This window comes from Nannospalax galili, unplaced genomic scaffold, assembly GCF_000622305.1.
Source record: "Nannospalax galili isolate Female #2095 unplaced genomic scaffold, S.galili_v1.0 scaffold454, whole genome shotgun sequence".
NCBI lineage: Eukaryota > Metazoa > Chordata > Mammalia > Rodentia > Spalacidae > Nannospalax > Nannospalax galili.
In genome coordinates this window covers 3,765,281-3,783,124 of record NW_008334929.1, presented here as the reverse complement: position 1 = coordinate 3,783,124, position 17,844 = coordinate 3,765,281, and the positions used below count along the sequence as shown (strand labels likewise).

Here is a 17,844-nt window from a genome sequence, read left to right as displayed (position 1 = left end):
AAGTTAGAAAGACAGACAAAATCAGTAGTCTTTTTTATTTCTTCACACAGACAGAGTTCGAAAATATAATTTCAAAACAACTGTCATTTACAACAGTAACAAAATAAGCTACCTAAAAAATATGTAGGACCTGTGCAGAAGCAATGTGTATGGAGATGGCAGTTCTTCATGAACTGATTTATGTATTTTGTGCAGTTTCTGTAATAATTCCATCCCATTTTTAAATGAAACAAGTCCATTCTAAAATGTGTACAGAATAATAATGAACCAATGAAAGCTGAGATATAAGATATCAGAAGAAGGTGTGGGCACTTGGCTACCAGTGTTCCCTATATCAGATCTTACAGAACAATAGTAATTTAAACCATAAAATACTGATCCAAAGAAATCAAACTGACCAATGAAACAGAAAAGCAAAACTTACATATATATATGTATGTATATACATAGTCAGCAAGTCACACCACTAGGCTAAACTGTGCTGGGATAGTAATTAGTTCTTTAAACTGAAAAAAAAAATGGGGGTAAATATGCTTATTACCTTAGAGAAAGGAGAGATTTCTTAAACCCACACAAAGCGATCAATTATTCAATTTGAATATATCACAAAAGTCAACTTAAGGAGGATGGAAGAATAGACCATAAATCAGAGAGCACTTTTCAATCTGTACAGCTGACCACTTAAACATAATTTCAACCCATGAATCAATTTTTAAAAGATATCTATTCCCTAAGGAAAATACATAAAACATAATTGTGTACTTCACAAAGAAATACTTTTAAAAAATCGCCCTTTTTCTTTCAAAGCGACACAGATGGGTTGGAACACACAACGCAAGCCAAGTGCAAACGAAGAGAACAGATCAATAACTGTGGTATGCAACAAATAAGATACTATCTGCAACCACGGGCCAAAATATTTACACTTTTTGTTTTAATTTTATTTATTTTTTTATTTTATCTTATGTGTATGCACGGATTGCCTGCATGTATGTTAAGTGCACCTGTGCTGCGCAATGCCTGCAGAGAGGCTGTCGGATCCCCTGGAACTGGAGTTATAGACAGTTGTTAGCTGTCATGTGGGTGCTGGGATTCGAAGCCGGGTCTTCTGCAAGAACAACCAGTGTTCAGAAGCTCTGAGCCATCTCTCCAGGCCCAATATTTACATAAACATGGTGAATTTTTCTCAAATTGAAGAAGATCTCATGTGCTATGATCTTATTTTGGTGAAAAAAAAAAAATAAGAAGCAACCAACCAATCACACATCACCAGTTTTGCTTAGGGAAACTTGCAAATGCCATGAAAGTAAAATCAAAAAGCAAAAGATTAAAACAAATCACATTCTGGGGAGTATTAGCTTTTATAGAGAAAACCAGAACAGGGAGAAACTCCATCGAGTGCCACATTTTCTTTATCAACGTCCACTGATGGGCTCCTGCACTGATCCATACTGTGGCCTCCATGACTAGTGCCACAAGCACGGGTAAGCGGGCCCTCTACAGGGAGCTGGTTTGATCCTTGGCATATATAGTTAGAAGCAGTACAGACTCATCATATGTCAGTAACATGTTTTAACTTTTAGAGGACGTAAAATTCTTTGTACCCCTGGTAATGTTTCAGTTCGTAAGTTGGATGGTGAGAGGTGTGTCTGCTTTCTGCTTCATATTTTAATGTAAATTACACTCACTCTTTTGTATTCCAAGTACAGCCCTAACAATAAAGTATTCCTAGAGGTCACCTCAAAAGCTAAAATTCAGACTCTCATTCATTCCATGAGCCTATTTTTTCACTCCTTTTTAAATTCCAGCTAAGCATGGCATAACCATTTGCTACTTTACAATATTTCCATTCAATATATGCAATATGCTACTTACCAATATAGATTCCAAGTAGCTGTATATACTTATATAGATTGCGATAAGAGGCTAAAAATAATAACTCACCTAATGTGAGCCTGTGGAGCAGGCAGCAGCTCACATGTTGAATTTTTTCACTGCTAGGGAAGGTTTTCATGGCTTCTACTACAATGTTGTAACACCTGACATTGCCACTCATGAGGACTTCAACGTTGTTGCCTATGTTAAAGAAAAAGTCATAATTACCAAAAACGTAATTAAGTTTCTCCTTATTTATCAAACATGCATGCAAATGTGCGTCACATGAATGGCAAATGCACAGAGCATAGTGACTGAGGTTCCAGGTGCAAAAATCACATTCTATCAAATAGCTACAAAAATTCTATGCCATTCATTGTTAATACATCAAGATGCAGGACCATCTTTGGCACTGAAGGGAAATTATTTTAATCCAGTTCCTTGGCTTAAAATTGTAAGAAAAGGAAAGTAAAAATTTGGGGTTTTGTAGAAGTCTAAAAACAGCCATAAGTTTTGAATAAATGAACTCGGAAGGCTACTTCCTGACAAGGCCATGATGAGGCTCTTCTGTTGCGTCTTTTCTTCACCCAAGAAAAATCAAGATCACATCACATAATGGAACTGTTAAAATAGGCTTGGGTCTATTGCTTCCATCCCAAAGGAACAGCCAGTACAGAGAGGAGGCAGAAATCCTGTTCTTCCTGGAGGCTCCAAAGCAAAGAGAGGGAGGGAAAAGGGAACATCACAGAGGAATATCATGACAACCAGGTCCAGACATCAGCAGGAACGAGAGATCCCCGAAGGAAAACCAAGCTGTGAACCCATGTGGGGAGAACTTTACATTTCCAAATGTCATGCTGACTATTGACTAAAAAAGAGAAAAACATCTGTCTGAAAAGATCTTTTTCAGCGTAGCTAAAACTAAACAACTGTTCTCCAAAAAATATATTTTAATGTTTGAATTGCATTTTAAAACACTAAAATACTTGTCAAACTTGCAATAATGAAAGGAAACAGACTGTGAAAGTCTTTACTGTCGAATCTGTGTGGAAATTTCTGGATTTCCTTGCTGTTAAGCTGCTACATGCTTTGACCTTTGCATTATGAATCGACACATTTTAACTGGAGTTATGTCATACGTGGGAAGAAAACAATGAGCTTCAAAGGCAACGAGCCCCAAATAAATGAATAATGAATGAACAAAACCCAAGAAAAGTATAAGGAAGAATATATTCTGTCTGTTGGCAATGTGACTCAGAGCACTGTAAAGACCATTCTCCAATATTCTTATTCAGCCTCATCCACTTCCTACAGATAAGAAAATGCTGCTTCTTAAACATCCTAAAGAAAGACATTTTTCCCTAAGAGCATTTGTTTCTGACCCTGCTACAGTGAACTCTCACATCTATAGGCTGTTGTACCTGAAACCATATATGCATGTTATAAGTAACATATGACATACATAAAAAGTACATAGTAGGCAAGCACTCTGCCTCTCAGCTGTATCTTCAGTACTTTTTTATTTTTAAATTTTGAGACCCATTCTTGCTGAGTTGCCCAGGGTGGCCTTGAACTCCCTCTGAGGCCCAGTCAGGCCTTGAGCTCAGCCTACGAGCTGGAGCAGCAGCTGCCCACGCCCCCCTGCACACTCCACTCTGGCACCGAGGCCTCCTCTGAGGGATCTCGCCTTACTTGCTATTGCCTTGGGATATTTTCCACCATTGCCTCCCCAGCACTGAGCATAGAACCTGCCGCAGTACAGTCCAAATAAATATGAATGAGTTACAGGAATGAATAAGTTCAGCATCCACAGAACTCTAGAAAATTAAAATATTTTCAAACTACATTTAGAAAAGAGACGCACTGCAGCGTTTCACGAGTAGGAAACATACCACGCACACAGGGTACCTACACGGAATTGCCAGGGAGTGTAGGCAGTGCAGCACGTGCAACACGATTTCCTCTTCCTCCCTGAAACTGTTCAATGCTCTTAGCAATACCATATAATCTTTGTTCTCAACAAACTCAATCAGTTGTTCCTCGGAAACTAAAATATGAAGGGCAAAAAAATATTGAGTGAGTTTAAAAATAGCATTAAAATTCAGTTCCTGAAAAATATATTCATTAACTGTAGAAACATCAAAAATACAATATACTTAAACAAAAATGTGTTTTGCAAAAAAACAGGCCTTAGACTTTAAACAGACTATTGGCATTAAAACAGTTATCTTTATATCATCTTTGAAAATGAAAAAGCATTAGTAACAACAATTCCCAGGAAAACAAAACTATAATTTTTTTTTGTGAGGGTCTAGAGCAAACTAACCAGTAAAATAAAGGGACTTTTCTAAGAGACATTCTATGAGTCTGATCTATTAAAAAATGAATTTATTTTTGATACTTAAAACTCAGGGATTAATGGTAGATTTTTTTTTTTTTTTTTTTTTTTTTTTTTTTTTTTTGGTCTTTTTGAGACAGCGTCTCCCTGTAGCCCCAGCTGTCCTGGAACTCACTGTATAGACCACCAGGCTGGCCTTGAACTCACAGACATCCGCCTGCCTCTGCCTCCCAAAGTGCTGACATTAAAGGCGTGCGCCACCACGCCCAGCTAATGGTAGATTTTTAAAGCAAAGCTCAGTTCAAAGCATCATTTCAAAAATTGTGAATTGAAGCAAATGGCCAGACTTTGAAGTACTTTGTTTTAATGGCTCTTCATCAGAGACTAAAAATTGTCACTTAAGCCAGGGGTGGTGCTATGCCCCTTTAATCCCAGCCCTGGGGAGGCAGACTTCAGTAAATTCCAGGCCAGCCTGTCTGCAAGGTTCAAGCCAACCAGGGTTACCCAGCAAGACTCTGTCTTGAAAAACTTTTTTCATTTATTTCCATAATTAGAGAATTTTGGTGAAATAGGTGAGTTTCATTTGGAGATATTTTATTAAGTGAGAACCCCAGAAACCTTTAAAAATTCTGGGCCCTAGTTTTGAGAATGGTGCTGACACTGTAGTTCTCTTTGTGATCAGCCTTGATTGTTTTCAGTGCGTCCATTCAATGTGAAATTATCTTGATTAATGAGAGATGCCATGGAACGTTTCCATTTTATGGCACAGTTTCCACAATATCTTCTTAAATTTTGAAAATTAGCTTTATTACTCTCTGAGGGAACTTGATATTTCTGGAAAAATCAGAAATTGTTTTCTACTTGCATTTACAAATATATTCTAAGTATGATGTTTGGATTAAGATTCTCTTGTTTGACATTCCCTGATCTCTCCTGGCGTGGTGGCGCACCCCTTTGATCCCAGCACCCAGGAGGCAGAGGCAGGTAGATCTCTGAGTTCCTGGCCAGCTGGGACCATAGGAAGACCCTCTCTCAAAAAGACCAAAGAAAAAAAAAAGGTTCCCTTCCCTGATCTATGCCAAACAGCAGCACAGAAGAACATAGGCACCAAAAACAACAGAACCTCAAATGTTATCCAGCAAGTCTAGTTTTTAAATTTTATTTATTAGCAGTAGTATTTTTGTTTATTTGTCGGTTTGAGACAGGGTCTCCCTGTAGCTTCAGCTGGTCTAGAACTCCCTATGTAGATCAGTCTGCCTTGAACTCAACAGAGATCCACCTGCCTCTGCCCCCGAAGTGCTGGGATTAAAAGCGTGAACCACCACACCTGGCCCAAACAAAGAATTTTTTTTTTCTTTTTGGTCTTTTTGAGACAGGGTCTCTCTGTAACCCCAGCTGTCCTGGAACTCATTTATCAGTTTTATTGACAGTGCACTCATGTTCTATCTGCATGTATGTAAGTGCACCCATGTTATGCAATGCCCAGGGAGGACAGAGGAGGTCATCAGATCCCCTGGAATGAGAGTTACAGACAGTTATTAGCTGCCATGTGGGTTCTGGGATTCGAAGCCCGGTCTTCTGCAAGAACAGTCAGTGTTCTTAAGCACTGAGCCATCTCTCCAGCCCCCTATCCAGCAATTCTTATCAGAAGCTTAAGTGCAACATGTAACAGAGGCTGAAAGACGTGAAGTTTGGTCTCTACTCATTCGCTTCGAATTCATCTCCACCAAGACTGACCATCAAAGAGCTCAGTTCCAGGTTAATGCTGCTCTGGCTCCTGGAACCTGTACCCCTGAGGAAGTGTGTAAACTTTATTACCTCATCCAGGGAACCCATGAGAGGAGCTTTCCATGTCTTCTATCAGAAGCTGCTTCTGTGTAACAGTTTTACTTATATGTAAGAAACTTTGCAACCAATGAGGCATATCTTGCCTTTAACCAGGTAGGAAGCAAAGCATCAAATTCTAGCCTACCCCTTTGCAAAACTACAGAGCCTTAAATACATAGCAAACTTAATATCACTTCCTGTTTATTCATTTATCCATTTTCTAATCCATTGTTTCTCTTAAATGTATAACTACCTACAAGCTGTTGAATAAGACAGGAATTAAACAGTATCAGGTGTGCTGTCCCATTTCTGGGGCTGCCAGAAACTAGAGAAATAAATTAACCTGCTATTGACAAGCAGTCCTTCATGAATCATCCCTACCCAACCTTTCCTTGTGTTTTCACAGTGATGAAACAAGGACTCTCCCAAAACCAGTCCTGGCCACTGTGTGCTAACCAGCTGTTATCCTCGGGCTAGCAGCTCAGGTCTCTGGCCAGTTACTTCATCAAGCCAATGGAAGAACTGAACAAAGATTCCAACCAGCTCAAAATCTACATGATAATCTGCTATCAGATTTTGGGCCATGCTATGAAACACCTATCAATCTTTTTCCCTCAAGGAAGGCTTGTTATCTACAGGTTCTTAAACAGAGCCTTTAGCAAATCCAGAACTCTGCCAAGACTCAGAGCCATGACCCAGTTTCGACCTGTGCTTAACGTCACAGTTTCATTTTTTCTTCTTAACACCCATATAATCTGGTATGCAGAGTGAACTTTATGCCTTGTTCAACAATGGAAGAAAGTCTACTGTGCTCAGATGATTTATAACCTGACACTGAAATTCCTACCAAAGAAACAAATAACCCCCCTGTTTATCCTCAAAAGATAGGTCTCACTTATTTGTAAATAGTATGGTTTCAGGTACCTTTTTACCTTATCAATTACAGTGTGTTTTTCCCATATAGAGCATTTTCTCTATCTAGAATTATATATGGCCCTCCAAAATAAAGAATTTGCACTTCAAATACCTCTCTCAAACAGCACATGTAAAGCTTTGCATCCAAGTTTCTGAACTTCATCATTGGTTGAATACGTGTGCATGGCATCAAAAATTAACAAGAAGATATCACACTCTTCATCCAGGATCAGCAAAGTGATTTTGCCTAATTTGAAGAGAATAATACAGCCTAAATCAGCAGTTGCTTTAGCAGACTATCTATTCATTTCTACATGAAGGCTACATACACTTGTCCTTTATTTCTGATAGACCACACAGTTTTCCCAAATGTTAACCATATCAAGTTGGTCTAACCAATGAATCATCTCATTACCAGGTCCTTCAAGTCTTGACTCTTAAGTGTCTCCAAAACTGTCTTTGAATACGACCCCCACCATGCCTATCCTGTCTAGGACTTTATAATTCACACCCTGCTTTGTATTTCTAAAACATAATTGTGATCCTGGAAATCCCTTGTTGAATCTTCTATGGCCTTCTCCAATGCCCTAGTACAACAAAGAAGATTCTTCACTACACTGACCTGAGCCCCACATCCTTCCACACCAGATTCAATTCCAGATATGCTACCCCGTTTTTCCTCTAGTTCCCACTTAGACTTGCACTAACTGCCCTTTCAATGAACAACACATTCCTGCCATAAGGCAGGATGTAGCACAAATAGCCCATCCTGTCAACAGGAGTAGCCATCGTGGAAGAGAGATGGTGGTGGTAAATACATGGGTTTTTGCTGTGTGTGTGTGTGTGTGTGTGTGTGTGTGTGTGTGTGTGTGTGTGACTGAAGATTAAACCCAGAACCTCATTCATACTAAATACATGCTTTATCACTGAATTAAGCTCCTAGCCCAGTAGTAAACACTTTTGTAACATAAATGTATCAATCACTGGTTGAATTGCTTCCTTATAACACAATCATTACTACAACCTCATGAAAAAATGTTCCAACCTCACTTTAGAGATCAGAAAACTGAGACAGAGAAGCCCAATACCCAGCAGCTAATAAGAGTCAGAGCTAGACTAAAAGCTAAGCAGTCAGTCAAGTGTGGTGGTATATAATCCTAGAACTTGGGGGTGGAGGGACTGAGACAGGAAGACTGAGTTCCAAACCAACCTGGGCCACATGGACAGCTCAAGGCCAGTCTGCACTATGGAGTGCAATCCAGTCTCAAAAAATAAAATTATATTAAAACAACTTCAGGCAGCCCTGCACAAGTTTGTAACACCCACAAATGATGCAATTGCTCTCTCCTCTCTGGTCTTTCTTTATACCTCTATTATAGTTCTTTTTTCACCAAACATCACTATTACTGTCAATGTTTTAGCCTAGCTTCCTGGACATCCAATTTTCTAGCCACATATGTTTTAAACCATCTAAACATAGTTTATTTAAACTCAAACTTAATTAAATTAAAAGTTCAGTTTTTCCTATGTCAAATGTTCAACAGTTATGTATAGCTACCAGCAGTAATACTGGGCAACACACAGGATATTTCCACCACTGTGGAAACTTATACTGTAAGATAGTACAGAATTAAGGACTTCTATGTGCCTAGCCTGGCTTAGATTCCCCAGCAGCCAGGAAAAGAGTAAGTGCCCAGTAACAATCAAATCTACTAATTCATAGCCAGACAATAAAATTGATTCACAAGCCATACTCATAAAGTACATAAAATGAACTTTAAAACCAATTTAAAAATTCTTAAGGGCTAAAAGTTCTGAGTGATACACAGAACTAAATTAATCTTTTCAGAACACTTGTTGATTTTCCTAGCTGTCTGCATGCTGCTGACTTATAGGTATTCCAGAGTTGGGAGGAGGAGTATTTTCAAAAAGATAAGCCGTGATCTTTGTAGCCATTGACCAATGAAATTAAACCAAGAAAAAAATGTTGGTTCCCAATGACGATGGTTCAGCTGATAAATCATGGTTAAAACCAATTGGTACATGACGTTCAAACACTTTAATAAAAGGCTGCAGGAACATGCAAGGCTCTTCACAGCTGGCCTGTGGCATCTTTCTTACTCTGGTCCTCCCTCTTTCTTCTTCCTCCTGAGGGTCTTCATTATAGGACCAATGAGGACACTGCCATCTCCCACTCACCTGTCCAGCATCCCAGCAAACTTCTCTTGACCCTAAATACCCTCCCCTACATTGAGCAAAACTCCCAGTCATTCAAGATGAGGTCTTCTTGAACCTAACACCAGCACAGCAATGACCACAACTATTACACCATCTCAGGAATCCTGTATTATCCTCTAGGCAAAGAATCTGAGGTGTGGCATCAGACCCTGATGTGAACACTTGGTGACTAAGGCCATCTGCCTGTGCGTTAGTGTTTCTCATCCAGAAAGATAAGGAAAATGCCTATCTAGGTGAAGTAAGATTTAAAAGTATTTTACATGTGAAGCCAGCATCCAGCAAGCACTCAAGAAGGGATGCTATACGCTTCCTCAAGCACATATTATAGAAAGGTACATGAAAAGTACATGTATATGAAAGGCACATGAAAGGGATATACAGAGAAAGATGTAGCAATAACAAACATGTCAGTGGTCGCCAGGCTAGTGGGAATGTAAAATACGGAGCAGATTTTGTAAGCCATGCTGGCACTAGAAATAGAGGTACAAAAATAATACACACCACATTGTTTAAAACCAAGGTGCTAGGTGTGATTTGAGAGACAACTAGCCAAACAGAACGAACAGAGATGACAGAAACACAAGGAAGTTTAGGAAAGCGCTGCTATTTAGTTTACATGGTGATCCTAGCAAACTATAAATGTTGAACTCTTTTAGTTAGCACTTACCTGAATTTAGGAGGAGATCTAGGGCCTTCAGTCCAACTGTTGACAGGTTTACATTGGCATGATGAACAGTTAGCATTTTAAGAATCAGTCTGAAGTTAAAAACAAAATCATATAAAATGAGAGGTCATAGGGCCAGGGAGATAGCCCAGGGGGTAAAGCGCTTGCTACCAAGCCTGACAACCTGAGTTTGATCACAGGACCCACAAGATGGTAAGAGAACTCCCAAAAGTTGTATTCTTTCATCCGGATGTGTGCCACGGCAAGCGTGCTCCCCAACACTATTTAATGTAAGTTTTTTAGACAGGGTCTCACTATGTAACTGTCCTGGAATTCTCTATGTAGATCAGACTGGCCTTGAACTCACAAAGATTTACCTGCCTCTGTCTCCTGGGTGCTGGGTTGAAGGAATACACCACCATGCCAAGCTAAATGTAATTTTTCTTTTGATTAGAGTCTCCCTGTAGCCCCAGCTGGCCTAGAACTTGCTATGTAGACCAGGCTGGCTTCAGTCTCACAGAGATCCACCTGCCTCTGCCTCCTGAGTGCTGGGATCAAAGGTGTGCATCACTACACCTGGCTTAAATGTGATTTTTTAAAATGAAAATGTAGACTCAGAGATTCTATAAAACATCATTTAGATACTGTTTTTCACTCACCTATATTTTTATTATATTATTCTCTCCTTAGCAAAGCTCATGTGGTTTTTTTTAATTCATATAAATGTGAACCAGAGTTATAAAATTAACAGGCAGGCTTGGGGTGTAGCTCAGTGGCAGAGTGCTTGCCTAGCATGCCCAAGGTCCCAGGTTTGCTATCCAGCACAAATAAATAAATAAATAAATAAATAAATAAATGAAATAACAAGAAATGATGATTGCTTAATGCGACAAATGCTTTACATGATTAGTATTCCAAACTGTCAAGTTTCATACACCAAATCATGCAATTTCCAATTGCCAATCGTATCTCAGTGCAGTTAAAGGAAAACAAAAGGGAAAACAAAACACTTGGTCTCGGGGTGTGGCTCAGTGGTAGAACACTAGCCTAGTGTAGAAAGACCTTTGGATTGAGTCACAACACTGAGAAAAATAGACTTCAGAAGAAAATATTATCCTAAGTCTCAATGGAAAAGTTACAAGTCCTGCCTACATTCCTCTAAACATATCCATTTAGTTATTAACTGTTTTTACCTAGCTCCAGATACAAAACACCACAGTAATTGTCCACATCCAGAGGTGATACCCTGGTCATATGATACAGATTTATAAATTATATTTCAAATATGTTAATCCATTAACATACAAGAAGATCAAATAAAGGTGTTACTCTATAGGTACACCTTAAGGGTCCATTTCAATATTGAAATTATTGATTGCTAAGCTTGAAGGAGAAAGTAATATTCGACACTAGATAACGGACCTCATCTATCAATAGTAGCAGATCTCAAATTCACTGGATTTTAATCTCCATGTTGTCAGTTCCAAAATGAAATCTTCAGCCTTTTCCCGCCTGGTGTTATTAGCTTTAAAACATTGGCAGAAGACAGAGTTGATGCCATCCACAGCCTCTTCCAGATTCAAGAAACTTGTCATCTGACCTCCAGGGGCAAGGTGATGAGCTTTTGACTTCCCATCACCTGCCCTCCTGACCACTCTGGCTTCTCACTACTCCTCACATTACCACTACAGAAGAGAGTTCTTCTTTGGTATTAGTAAATCTTTGACAAGAAAAGGTTGGCAATGGGGAAATGTTTTGCAATAATTTCTTTCCCAGAACGCTCTACTGTAAAGAGCGGCATGTCTACCTTGGTCAAAGGCATAGTTCTTCTGACTTACAGCAGGAGCACAGAGCACAAATGGAATGCTAAGAAATGAACCTAGTGGGTTAGCAATATTCATGAATATATGCATGGTGCTTCCAGTAGGAACAGCTCCATCATTTACCTGCAGCAGCTGGTTTGTTCCAGAATATGACTAGACTAGTTTTTTCAGCATGCTCTGAGATTGTTGATTAACTAAACTTTGGGGAGTCTTGGAAATTCTTAAACAAACCAAAGGAAAATTAAAGTTATAATTATCATTTATAAGTACACATTGGGAAATTCCCCCGTAAATGCTACAGAACTGACTCATAGATTTTCAAAAACTGGTTTGAAAATGATGCTTTCTTAAACATACCCCTGAGATGGTGGAAACTAAAGACCAGCAACACATATTTATTAAAAATGGAAACGTATGTAAGCACTAAGTTTGAGAGGGCATAACAAAATCATTAACTGCATGAAGGTCTGTACTCAGGTCCTGGTTTTCATATATCTAAAACACTCAGCTAAGAAAGAGCATAGCTCTAATCTAATCCATCTAAATTTACATCTATAATTGACACTAAAATTGACAGTATAAAATTTAGTTTTTCGTAAATATTTTTCTCAAGCAAATTACCACAGGAAGCAGAATATCTTCATATTGTTTCTTGGTAGTAAAGTGACTCTTGGTACAGAGAGAACTTTATAACAAAAGATACTTTTCTAAATGTCGAGAAACTAAGTTTAAAAGAAAGGATTTTCCTGGTGGCTCACAATCACCTGGAATTCTAGTTCCAAAGGATCCAATACCCTCTTCTGGCCTCTGCAGGCTCCTGCATGCACATTTATACAGGCTTGCCCACATACACATAAATAAATATAAATAAATCCTTTGGAAAAAAATTATTTTCCTAGAAATACATTTTTTTCTTTAGAAAATCCTTATCTAATTATGGCTAAGAAAGTGGTCTTTAAAGTCATAATGATGAATACTGCAAAACATGGCTGGTAAAGAAATAATCAAAATTAACTACAGCAGTGTTGATTCTTCCTCCTCCTCCTCCCCCCCTCCTCTTCTTCTTCTTCTTGAAAGCCATAGTTTAAATTTACTGAAACATGCTTGAATACATGTAAATGCTCTACTTAAAGACAGTAAGGCACAGCTTTTTTAAATTAGTACTCATAGAACTAACTTGTTAGCTCCCATTTTTAAGGAGTAATGGATTATATCAGTTCTACTATTAATAGTAGAATGCTCTTCCTGGTTTGTTCTAAGTAATACTCAATAATCTACAACTTAACCACTTATATAATTGTAGAATTATATTACTAAAATAATCTCACCTGCCATTTTACCATCAATTTTAATTTTCTAACTCAAACATCTACATTTAAAGATCTCTAGAAATGTAAATCATTGATTTAAGGAAAAGTTGGATCTGAAGGATTTTGCCAGAATGGTTTTGAATTACAAGGGTTATCATATATTTTTTCAATGCGATTTATTCACATGTCTGTCATACTTACTGGTGGACACCAAGAACTTCCCAATCATTTCCAACATCCTGGGGTCCCATTAAGCTTTGCATTGTCCCTGGACAGACTTCTATTAATTTGCATAGAAGTGACCAACCCACCTAAAAGCAAGAAAAGCAAATATTCACTTTTTTTAGTAGGTTCTCATGTATCCCAGGCTGGCCTTGAACTTACTTTGTAGTTTAAGATGACCTTGAGCTTCTGACCCTACTTCCTCTACCCCAAACCCTGGGATTTCAAGCACGTGACACCATACCACTTTACATGGTGCTGAGTCCCAAACCCTGTGCTCCATGTGGACTCACTGAACTACATCCCCAGCTCCATTTTCACATGTTTCAAAGCTGCTAATCTACATAGCCAAACATGAATCTTTTTGTCCTTAGTGGGACAGTGCTCATATTATTTTTAAATATTTACTTTAAGTTAGGAAAATACTTGTTGAGAAATGAAAGCAAAACATATACTTAGACATATTACTGCACATTACTTCAAAAGTCATACATACCCAAAGGGAACTCAAAGATATTATGGAATTTCTGATCTACATGAAAAAAACTAAAAACCAGTTTTAGAGGACATACTAAAATTATGAAGTACCATACTCACATCTTAGTACTTTTTAAAGAACTAACTACCTGACAGAATTTTTTAAGAATTCAGAATTTTAATTATAGAAAAAAAAATGACATGACTTGTAATGAAGAATTAGGGATGCTGAGGATTTTAGTGGCAAAGGGCATCCTGTCAGAAAACAACTACTCCTCTGGCAATAGTGGCAAATGTAATGCCATTGTGCCATGACTGGACCTGCACCTGTTTCTGGAAAGACAACGCACTCTGTAATAGAGGGGGCAGAATTCCTAGTGGTTCCGTTACATTCCCATCAATGATTACAAATTGATATGGTCTAGTGACCACAAATGCCTGGGGACTCTCACATTTCCACAGGAAATATAAGCTTATTGATGCATTTTTAATACTTTTGCTCAGTCTATTATACACATTGCCAGCCTCAATAAATTGTTGTTTACCTCTGAGGAAAAAAAAAAAAAAAACAGGTCTAGATTTTGACCTAGAGAGTAACTCACTCTTCCAGCTCCCTGTTCCTCTATAACTCTGAAGCATCTTCAAGTCTTTCTAGGGCATCAAAGATACACTTGATAAGGTTAGGAAAGAAAACACAAAATGTATGTGTAGCATCTACAGCTAATGAAACAGTGCCTGAGCATGATTTGTGATAAATACCAAAGTAATACGAGCCCTGGAAGGAAGGCTCATCCTGAGAGAATTACTGGAAGAAAGGCAGAGTGTGGGGGCGCTAAGACTCCAGCCACATTCTGAGCCGCCAGCTTGCGGAAAGACAAGGCAGGAAATATCTATGCATTTGATGAGGAGCAGTGGCACACACCTGAGTGACTGCAGGTGCTAATAAGAGACACCCCACAAGGACAAAATGTGTGAGCCGTAACAACAATGCTCACGCCAAGATCTCTTTACTGCATCGTTTTCAGATTAAGCATGAATTACTTTACTTTGCCAGTATCTCCCTTTAAATAATCTCAGATTGCTTTTAAAAACAGCATTCTCAGGGGCTGGAGAGATGGCTCAGAGGTTAAGAACACTGCAGAAGACCTGGGTTTAAACCCAGCACCCACATGGCAGCTTACAACTGTTCATAACTCCAGTTCAGGGGCTCCCGACAGCCTCTTCTGTCTTCCCTGGGCATTGCACGACACGGGCGCACTTGCCTACATGCAGGCAATACATTCATGCACATAAAATAAAAATAATAAATATAATATTTTAAAAAACAGCATTCTCTAACTGACTTTTACCTCTATTTAAGTAGGACAGCCTCCCCCACATAAATAGAACAGACGTTGGCAACCCAATCGTCATAGAAACCAACTAATTTTCAGCTTTAAGAAACTACATGGAGACTTTTCCCCCAGGCATTCCGGAAAGCAGCACTGTGAAGAACTTCTAGTGAGGAAACATTCTGCAGGATGCTAAACTCACATCTGTACCCGAAAGTCTGCCTCAAGGGGAAAACCTGCTTTGTTCGGGTTGCTAAAGCTACAGCGTCAATCACTGCTCTGCAGAAAGATTCAGGCAGCTGAGCCTGCAGTCAGTGCATGGAGCATCTAAGACTTAGTAAAATCTGCAATAAGGCAGGAGATAACTACTGGTGCATTAACCCTTCAACTAGGAGCTTATCTTTCAAAGAACGTCCTTACTCTGAGCAGTTGTGATGCAATTAAATTGGCAGTTTTTCTCTGTTAATTGTTCTCGATTTTTAAAATATTTTATTTATTATTTTTATTTATTTTATGTGTACGAGTGTATTGCCTGCATATATGTAAGTGTACCAGTGTTGTGCAATGCCCCTGGAGGTCAGAAGAGGGCATCAGATTTCCCTGTAACTGGAATTATAGATGGTTGTTAGCTGCAATGTAGGTGCTATTTTTATTTTATGTGTATGAGTGTATTGCCTGCGTGTATGTGAGTGCACCCATGTTGTGCAATGCCACGGAGGTCAGAAGAGGGCTTCGGATTCCCCTGGAACTGGAGTTAAGGACGGTTCATAGCCGCCATGTGAGTGCTGGGAATTGAACCTGAGTCCTCTGCAAGAGCAGTCAGTGTTCTTAACCGCTGAGCCATCTCTCCAGCCCTAATTGTTCTATAAATTTAAGCATCTCATTAATTCAAATAGATAAGCGTCGGGAGGTTAAAGAGTATGTAAGCCACTTTCATTATTTCATTCTCCATTTCCACAGGTTGAAATTACTCGGATAAAGAGAAAACGACTGGCATGAAGCGAAAAGAACAGGACAGGCTTTCTCCCTACAATCGGCATTACACAAAAGTATTGACAAGATAAAAAAAAGACCATGCAAATAAAAAGGCAGAGTTTGGAATATCCTGCTAAATAACAATGAACCTTAACATATATTTCTGAGGAATGGCTCACCCTAACTCCTTATATCCATCAAGAGTTCCCATTTGGCCTTCCAGCTAATCAGATGCACAAAACATTAAAGATATCTATGCAAACTCAACCAATTACATGAAGAAATTTAAAAGAAAAAAACTGCTTTTAAGTAGAGCATCAAAATCTCTGTAGACAGGACATCATTTTCCACATCCCTTTGGTAAGACCAACACTAACGGCCAGGCCTTTGCACTGACACAGCCGTAGTATTGGTGCCAAACCATGGGACTTTGCTTGCTTATGCAAAATCCCACAAATTCAGCAGCTAGCTGACGGAAATCTGGAAGACACCAGTAGACCTGAGTCCTGGCTCCCTTACGAGCTCCTCCAGGGGCTATGTCCTCTTACTAAAGCACTATGAAGGTATGGAATCAGTAAGCTTTCTGAAAAGATGGTAGAACTCCAGTGAGAATGAACTAATGTAATCTACATAAAGCCCTTTGCCTGAGCACGCAGACACACACGCAATATTGAAAGCAATAATTCTATTCAAACTAAATTACCACACCAACGACCTTCCTTTCCAACCTTCTTTGCCTCTGGTCCCCTCTAGGACCATTACAGACCAGTGTGCCCACATTTGAGCAATTTCTAAAATGCAGAATTAGGATGTCTGGGCTGAGTATATGGTACAATGGTAGAGTGCTTGTCTAGCACATACAAAGCCCTGAGTTTAATTCCCAGCACCAGCATGACGAAAAGGAAGAAGAAAATGAGGAGGAGGAAGAGGAAAAGTGGGGGGGGGGGGAGGAGAGGGTTTGAGGATATGGTCCAGTAGTAAAATAACTGGTTAGCAATATGCAAAGTCTGAGATTATGACCCTCAGCACAAAGGACGGGGGTGGGCAAATGTTAGTAATGCTGTGTTCCAGGGTCCCTTGGGTTCTCAAATCTGCCACAACTTCTGGGCTCTGTACACCAAAGTGTACCCCGGGGCCATTTTTCCTCAGTGGTGCCAAGCAGAGGCAACTCTGTCAAGAAACGAGCTTGACAGTGGAGGCAGACAGAATTGGACACTTCTGAATAGAAACAGCTGAGAAAGATGAAGTGGGTGGACAGCAGCAAGCACCTTAAAAATGACTCAGGTTCCATGGGCAAAGCTCAAACTTTGAATACTATAAAGAATGGTATCTTTCTCCTGATGCTGTCTGACAGTAACCTAAAAATCAATAGTCAAATGGAAAATACTTCACAGGAAAATAAAAATATTGCAGATATAACTATGTGCTTATGAAAGAAACTAGAGTCGCGTATGGTGGCATACATCTACATGCCTAGCACTGGGGAGCCAGAGGGAGGAAGAAGGCAAATTCTGCACCATTCAGGGCTACTTAATGAGAACCCTAGAGAAAAGGGGTGGGGGAGGGGAAGGGGGAGGAGGCAGCTAGATACAAGGTTCCATCAGGCTAGATAGAGTTAAACGCTGAGAATGAAGACACCAACTTAAGAGGAGATAAGGCTTTCACCTGTCTAGCCCCTAGGATAAACAATAGGAACTTTCTCACTGCACCCCACAGAGTTCAGGCCCAGTCCTCATCCCCTACATGACTTAGCTGATGACAAAACTGATTTCAATTCCTCAAATCACAAAACACTCCAAAGGATGGTATCACCTTTGGTAATGTGTTTGTCTTGACTCTAAATCATTCT

The 17,844-nt window shown here is 39.3% G+C and overlaps 1 protein-coding gene across 4 annotated transcripts in view; it reads right to left on the bottom strand.

Annotated features, from left to right (window-relative positions):
- The window catches only part of Lrrk2 (leucine rich repeat kinase 2), a 143,745-nt gene that overhangs the window by 124,515 nt on the left and 1,386 nt on the right, over positions 1–17,844 (bottom strand). For all 4 annotated transcript variants that reach the window (XM_008829672.2, XM_029561887.1, XM_017797294.2 and 1 more), the window contains exons 3-7: positions 13,192–13,301; positions 9,861–9,949; positions 7,068–7,202; positions 3,788–3,922; positions 1,945–2,076 (exon numbers count right to left, since the gene is read on the bottom strand). In XM_008829672.2, the coding sequence (XP_008827894.2) occupies positions 1,945–2,076; positions 3,788–3,922; positions 7,068–7,202; positions 9,861–9,949; positions 13,192–13,301 (601 nt within the window). The remainder of the gene's footprint in view (positions 1–1,944; positions 2,077–3,787; positions 3,923–7,067; positions 7,203–9,860; positions 9,950–13,191; positions 13,302–17,844) is intronic.